Source organism: Brachionichthys hirsutus, chromosome 12 (genome assembly GCF_040956055.1).
Source record: "Brachionichthys hirsutus isolate HB-005 chromosome 12, CSIRO-AGI_Bhir_v1, whole genome shotgun sequence".
Classification (NCBI taxonomy): Eukaryota; Metazoa; Chordata; class Actinopteri; order Lophiiformes; family Brachionichthyidae; genus Brachionichthys; species Brachionichthys hirsutus.
The window spans coordinates 2,187,876-2,196,035 of NC_090908.1; the positions used below are offsets into that span (position 1 = coordinate 2,187,876).

Consider the following 8,160-nt stretch of genomic DNA (forward strand, 5'->3'; position numbering starts at 1 on the left):
TTCAAAGCCTGTCAAATTCTACACACCACGCTCACACAAACACACACAATCCAATCCTTCTACTCGGTACAGGCAGCGAGAGTACGCACACACAAAAGAACAATATTCTTGTGATTTCAGTAACAGTTGCGATAATAAAACTGTTTAAGTGCTTTTAAATCGGTCCAGAGTTGATGTTATTCTGGATTCAAGCTTTCCTACAAGCGGATTCTGATTCCAGCAAATCAGCTGCAACTTTACACTTCATTACAGAAACAGTGTTCATCAAACGCTACTTGAGTTTCAGATCTGAGGTGGATTTTCTACCGCTACAGCAGAGTACTCGGTCTCAGACATGTTGGAAGCCTCGATGAGCCGTGCCAAGCCCGTCCTCGTGGAGTATTTGAAGATGAAGGCCTTCATGAGGTCATAGCGGTAGTTTCTGTTGATGAAGTTGTAGAGGATGGGGTTGAAACAGCAGTGGAGCAGGGACAGACACTGGGTCAGGTGTAAGGCCACGTAAATGGCGTTCTCCAGGCCGCAGGTCAGCGGCACCAGGCCCAGCTGGGACAGGGAGTCAACCAGGAGGACGCTGTGGTACGGCCCCCAGCAGCCCAGAAACACCACGATGTAGACCAGAATCACCCTGCGGCTCAAGCGCCGCTCCTGGTCCACCGAGGACGAGGAAGAGGAGCGGATGAACGCGCTGGCCAGTAGGGCGTAGAACATGGCGATGACGGGGAAGGGGAGCACAAAGCCCAGCAGGATGAAGCTCAGCTGCACGCCCACCATCCACTCCCTGGGGTGCTCCTCTGGGTACACAGGCTTGCACAGCATTGTGTCTCCATGCGTTGCCTTCACTGTTCTCAGGAAATAGGTGTCTGGTAAGGACGCGACCAGAGCCAGAAGCCACACCCCTAGACACACCCCACGGCGGATCAGCTTCTGGCGCACGCCTCCCTCGGTGGCTCTTTGCTTCGTGACGCTCAGGTAGCGGTCGACGCTCATGCAGGCCAGAAAGAAGATGCTGCTGAAGAGGTTGACCGAGAACAGCAGGTGTGTGAGTTTGCACGCCGCCTCACCGAAGGGCCAGTGGCCGTGCTGGGCCAGCGAGCTCACCCACACCGGCAGGGTGGCGCACACGCACAGGTCCGCAACGGCCAGGTGGGCGATGTACATGTGCGTCTCGTGGCGAGGGGTGGGGTCTCTTTGTGCGCGGATGTTCACCCAGAGGACCAGAGCGTTGGCAGCTAGCCCCACTATGAAGATGAACGTGTAGAGCACGCACATGGAGTGGAGCAGAGCGCTGCGGTTGAACGCCGTGGCGCACACCATCGCATCCACACTCGTCATGTTGCTGAAGGACTCGGAAACGTTGGGGTCGCCGAACCACTCGAGCAGGTCCTCCAACTCGCTGGTGCTCAGACTCATCTTTCAGTGACGGGAAAGGGCCGCACACACTGCCGAGGAACACACACGCCACGTCTGTTCGGTATAGATCCTGCAAAAACACGAGAGAAACACGGGAGATAGAACTTTAGCCTCTGGTAAATGCATTAGCCAATAAAACCCAGAGCCACCGGCGGTATCCTGAAGACTAGCCGGTAACATGCTTTCAGGAGTTAATGGGGGCTCTCTGTTGTATGTCACAAATAGTTCCGTGTGGCTGATGTGCAGTACAATAAATGTTTACATTCAGTCCACTAGCGCAGAGTACATTTGACATAAGGAAGTGGGATCGAGAAATCCAAACATGGTGTATATCCGGAGCTTTCTGGGCATTCCAAGATAAAGAGTTCGCTCAGGGTGGGAAACCTGATGCCATTTTAAAGAGTGTTTTCCATTAACATGCTTGTTATAGTAAAGAAAATTCCATGTTTCTCTTTTGCTCCTGCAGGAGAGGGTGAGAAAGGAGCTTTCACCACCCAGACGATCAAACAAACGACTGCTCAATACGTCATTCCACAGCACACATGCGTGAGGTGCATTATTGCTATGAGAAAGGTGACTGCAGCAATGTGTAAGATCACAGAGGCAGAAGTCTGGTTGCCAGTTTGGCTCCGTTAAGCCTGAAAGAACAGTCAAATGCTGAACCTAAAAAAAAAAATTATGTGATGTCTCTTTCAACTCCCATAACTGGCAGCTCGCCACAGTGTGAAAGATCAGAGGTGACAGGTAATAGATCAAAACCAGAACACGAGTGACTTAACCCTGCTGTTGCGCCAGACTGAATTGTGCATCCAGAGTGAACTGTGTGCAGAGATCAGTGGGAGACTTCACGCCTGCAAAACGGTCTAAAGGAGGTTAAAAACCGGGTCACTATCCAGTGGGCGACACAACATGCCGGAAAGCAGTGAAACGTGAACATCTGTCAGAGGGCTGCACACTCGATAATTGGCACAGAGTCTCAGAGGATGATGAAAGAAAGTCATCTGAAAATAAGTGGATACACGGACACCTGGAACACATAAAAATGTGCACCGGTTTAGTGTTCAGTCTGTTCTTATTAAGATGTTTATTTCAGAGCTTCACAACAACACATTTGAGGGGCCTGATACTGTACATTTAGATCTCTACCGCTTATCTAATGTCCACGGTAGACGCAGCAGCTTTTATTTCAAACATCATAAACATTCTGTGTGATGAGATTGTAAAATATAATGAATTACCACAAATGGTAATTACTTTTTTACTTGAATAATCAAACAAAACTAGTGATATAAAGCAGATAGTGTTAATCTAATAAGCCTGAAACCAGAAATCACTAATATATTTGTTCATATTTAAAACACTGCAGACAGACGCTTCCTCGCTTTACTTTATATAATGTTATATTTATGTATTTTTATAAGTTATACATTATTATACTCGGTAGTTGATCTATGTCACAGAATCCTGCCAGTTAATTTGACTTTAAATGATTTTGAGGGCGCTCCTCATTCTGGGGTTTTCTGTGCTGAGATAATCCCTCACAATGCTCTCTGTCTAATTCCTCTTTATTATATGGAAAATACCTGGAGGTGCCAGGTAGCCCAACAGGCTTCAAACACCCGCAACATCAGATAGCTCTCACTCTATCTCTCTCTCTCTCTCTCTCTCTCTCTCTCTCTCTCTCTCTCCCTCTCTTTGTGTCTCACCCTTTAAACCTTCGAGCATCCAGTTACAAATTAGCCGAAAACGTCTATTGTTACTCAATACACACGCAATAAAAGCGCCTGGTGACCAGTTTCATGTGTTAATGCTGCAGGTGCAGCGCGTTCCTTGGTGCAGTGCGAAAGGGGAATCTTTCCAATACTTCTTGGGTTTGTTCGACGTTACGCATGAAAGTAACGAGCCCAGCCAAAGCACCCGGACTGAAATCACACACAATCTCATTGTTGTCATTGTTGCTTTCTATCAGCAGGCTGTAAACAAGCTTTTCTTATCTGTGCTTGACTCTGTGCTTGGAAGAGGAGAGAATAAACTGCGCAAAGGTGCAGACGGAGAAGCAGCTAAAAAAGATTTGCATAATTCTGCAAGAACGTACTCTCTCTGTTTTAGTAATAACATTTAGAATATAGTTTAATCTCCGTTTTTACCAAGTCTAAATGTCCTTTAGTAACTTTATGTCATAAAACTACACGCTTCATTCTTTAACCTACTTTACGCAGCTTACCTGTGAGATTCCTCCTCCCTCCCTTCTTTCAGAGATCAGATTTGCTGCCGCTTCGTTCTGGCTCTGAATGATAACCAGCTCTTTGTCGGGACCTTGCGTGCGTCACCCCTCCGCCTCCTTCAATGAATCTGAGCCCGTTTCAGTTCTGCACTTGCCGATACTCGGCAAAGCTACGCCTCCAAGGCTGCTCCGATCCACCGTGCGTCCTGACATGGCATCGCTCCAGGCGCGCACCAAACCGCGCGCAGCCAGCAGAGCCAGTTTCTGCCGCAAAGCGAAGGGGAATTTCCTGTTTAAGCGACCATGTGTAACAACTGCATTTAATTTTAATGCAACACAATACCGTGATTGAAAAACGTGTTGCTTCATGCACGTCTTCACGTGGAATACAAGTCGCCATGCATTTTAGCCTAACCTGCAATTAACAGGCTGATTCAGTTAATTTTGTGTTGATGAAAGAAGTTCGAAGAAACTAAAAGAAATAAACACATTTGCACAATCGCCCAAAAATCATCATTAAAATTGCTGCCTTTAAAAAAAATCTTGCTTTAAAACACTTGTGGAAAAATGTTACCAAAGATTTCAAAGTGATCCAGGATCTCTTCTGGATCACCACCAAAATGTAACCGTCTGTTCCTGATAGCCTCAACATTTCCTGAAAATACCATCAAGATCTGTCCAGAACCTTTTGAGTTATCTCGGTAACAGACGGCCTGATGGACAGACAAACGATTACAAGACCGGCGCCTCGCCTTGGCGGAGGTAATAAATAATACAACCAATCGATTTATGTATCTTGCAGACCATTCTACATTATTATTATTATTTTAATGATTTTACTATGATTTTAATCCTTTTTACGCCGATTGTTTTTTGTTCTGCAGGTGCTAATAATTCATTAACTCCAGTAAATCTAGTCGATATATTAAAACTATATATACTGTATGTGAAAGAGAACAAATGCTATTTCATCTTTAGCAGGGTTTTGTGAGCCGTTATTCAGTCGTTACATGAAACCATACAAGCGTACCTCCTTGTGCTCCCCACAGCGCCCCACCCAGCTACCCTGCAGCGAGTTGGTAAACCACATTGCTGTCTCGAAGTTCCACCCAAAACAAAAAAATAACCGGTTGAAGCAAGCATCCACCCTCACAAAGTTAACGGAAAACACTTCTGAGTAACGAACAAAGCCAAGAATTTAATTCATGACGGTTCCAATCTGATTAGGAATAGCTTCATATGAGGACAGTCCAATGTGAAGGTGCAGGGGATGCATTCTTGCGTTTCCTTCTTAACCCTTTCATGCATGAGAGGGTTAATAAATAAATAAAACCATCCTGAAGCATCAGATGCAGAAGCCCTGCTGCTTTGCTGTCATTTGAGCTGTTGCATTTCTACCACATTACATGGAGGCAGCAGAAAGGTGTGAGGGGAAAGATGCTGAAAGCTCACCTGCAGCTGTTTGAGCCTCCCCGCCGCCCCCATCGGCAAAATGAACCCCAAGTTCAACAAAGACAGACTCAGGAAGAAGAAACGGAGGAATCTGTGAAGGTATTCAAATTGTTGTTGCTTGAAATGTCAAATCATGATAATATACTTTGATGGAGGTCGTGAGGGAGTGTTTCTTTTGATGTGCTGCCCAATGATCGAGGCATTGGTGTAACCTGGTTGCAGAATGCCCGGCATGTTTGCTTTGGAAGCAGATATTGTTGATTCATACAGGTCGCCCTTCTGAAGTTTATTATGGCAGGACTGTGATGAAATACAGCCAGCAGGCGTCTCTGACCTCATTAAAGACCAGAGTAGTGAAGTCGGTTTCAATGAGGCCGTAAAGAAAGCTCCCGCTACGCACGCATAACCATTGTCCTTCATATCAGGAGCATCTGGGGGATTTGTAAACCTTCTGATAAGCATCCACAGCCCTGCAGACAGCTGCCAACCTCTGTCCTGCAGTCCTCATTCACAGAGAGCCCGGGCTGGGAGCAGCAGGGGGGTGTTTCTGGAGGAGAAGCAGTCCAGCTATACCCTATGAGTGATGCATGAAAAGCAACTTAAATATAGAAGGTATAGTTTGTGAGAAAAGACACCTACAAAGCAAAATTAAATTAAATGAAGTTTAAATTTACTGCACCCCTAACTGAATGAATCACGTTTTGCTGAATATTATGTCTCATACTCTATTTAGCCAGAATAATTTTCCCAGAGGTCGACTGGAACCAACCAGAGCTTAAGGGAAGTGAAACTTAGACCTTCATTAGATTTCCAGAGTCATGAATCCAACTGCAGCTGGATTTGTAAAAAATAAATTAAAAAAATAACAAGCAAACCAGAAGGTATTGATCGCTATTTTATTTTCTATGTGTTCTATGAGAGGAGTTATTGTTGTTGCTGCTGCAGGTTCTCTTATCTTTTAAAAAGTGTCTTTTTAAGCCTCTTTGAGACAAATTTGTGACGATAGGCTGAAGAATAAAATCAACCTGCTCTCAGCGTTGATGAAGACTGCGTTGCTAGGATGCAGAGTTTCTCCACTGCTTTGTGTGTCTGTGCTCCCGCACAGAGCAAAACACATTTAGGATAAACAGATGAAGAGATTAGAAAGTGGGAACGGGTCGGTGACTGGAAGAGGAAAACAGATTGGGGGTGGAACATGTCGAAGAAAAGGGAGGAAGAAAGATGGAGAGAGTTATTGCTAATGGCTGCTGTTTCTATTGTAGTCTGGGCCTGTGTGACAGCGGGGGTCTGACAGAATCTATTTTTGTGCAAATCTCCATTCAGGGGGGCCTCTCAAACTCATTCCCGACCGTCGCCTCCCCTCCTACTCTGCTGCTGTTTGCACATTGCTCACATTCCTGATCTTCCATCCTCACTCGTCCTCTGCTTAATTACTCTTTCATTTTCAGCCACATTTCGGGAGGATAATGGCCCGTGTGATTGAGGCTATGCTCACAAGGAGAGGAAGGAGCTTCGGGAGGAGTCTGCGAACAAGAAGGAGCGACGGACCTTTAAATTAATCGAGAAGCAAAACATCAGCACTTCCGCTGCGCTTCACCTCAGGCTTCCGTCGCAGCTCGTCTGGGAGCTTATGATGATGTGGTCCTTTGTGTCCCGTGTTCATGCAGGTGCATGTCGGGCAGAAAAAGCACGTTCCTGTCAGGAAACGTAGCGAGCAACACATTCCTCACATTGACAGATCATCGCTCACGCCAGCCTGTGTTTAGCACCGAAACCTGAGAGCTGCTCACATGTCAAACATACAAAAACAGATAATAAAGCACCGGGCTTTGTTTCCAGCAGGCCTGTGCCGTAAATTATTTGGCTAAAGCTGATGCTCTGGCTGTGGGACAGCAGATAGGCTCACACAGTCCATTGACTTTGTCTGTCATCTCGTGCAGCAGTAACTCAAGCAAAGGTTAAAGTCTGCTTTCCCAACGCATCGCAGGTCCCTTTTCACCCCCACCCTTTCAGCGCTATAGCCGACAGAGAAGCACATGGTTGTGGTGAGCCAGGTCATTGGGATCATACAGAAGAGCTTAAAAAAATGCCTTCCCTCGGGGGGACAGTGAGTGTCCGAGTGTCCAGTATGGATCAGCGAATGATAGAATCCGTCCGCAGGCTGAATGAGAAGGCGTCCGTCTCACTGTCTTCCCTGAGGGACGCAGCTCAAATCTAGTAATCCTATATTGGCAATCCCAGCGCACGCTTCACAACACGCTGCTTCCGTGCTGCCGAGGCAGAGTTCACAGATAAGGTGGGTAACTTTCTCCCCTATTGTCCTGTCGCCCTGCATTAAAAGTCCACCCCAGCGCTGCTGGAATGTGCTGAAGCCTGTAGCAACGGCTTCACTTGCTCCATGGAATTGAGGCGTTTTCTCGCCAGCCTTGGGTTCTGCATGACGGATTCAGACCTAGCGTGCAGTCAAGTACCCGGTTTAACTGGAGTTTGAAAGTCTGGAGCTGCATCAATGGTAAACAAGCCCGTTTAACATTAACAAAGTGCATTTCCAATTGCAAACAAGAAATGTCAGGTTTTTAAGAGCGCCCAAACCCAAACACTGCAAGGTTTACTGGATACAAACACAACGCTGCAGCACTCACAAGAAGGAGAGCAGATAAACACGCAGAACGGAGCCCCATTCGCATTCAGGAGAAAAGATTCTGTAAATATCATGTCCTTTAAAACGTGGCCCCGCATCTCCAGAGCAACATGTGATGGAAAACCACCTGAAGCCGTTTTTCACTCTCCCAGGTGGTTTCTATTTTAGGCCTCCTCACCAATCGCATATACATATGTAAGCGTAGCACTGCGGGGGGGGGGGGCGTGGCCAGGATGTGGCAACTTCAGCAGCATCTGGAGTGAAGTCCCCGTGAGCTCCGAGCACCAGCACTCCGACTCCGAGGCTCAGGTCAAGGCCTCGTCTCTCACCCCGAGCTTCATTTGCATCTCTCGCTCAAGGATGAAAACACATGAGGCCTTGGACAGTTGTCCATTTCTTATGCTGATGAAAATATACAAGGTGACGCCTGAAG

At 46.7% G+C, this 8,160-nt stretch overlaps 1 protein-coding gene across 1 annotated transcript; it reads right to left on the bottom strand.

Moving 5' to 3' along the window:
• Window positions 1-282: 282 nt before the first annotated feature.
• On the bottom strand, window positions 283-1,410 carry ackr3a (atypical chemokine receptor 3a). Its single transcript, XM_068746269.1, has one exon. The coding sequence runs from the start codon at window positions 1,408-1,410 to the stop codon at window positions 283-285; it is 1,128 nt and encodes a 375-aa protein (XP_068602370.1).
• Between the last annotated feature and the right edge of the window lie 6,750 nt (window positions 1,411-8,160).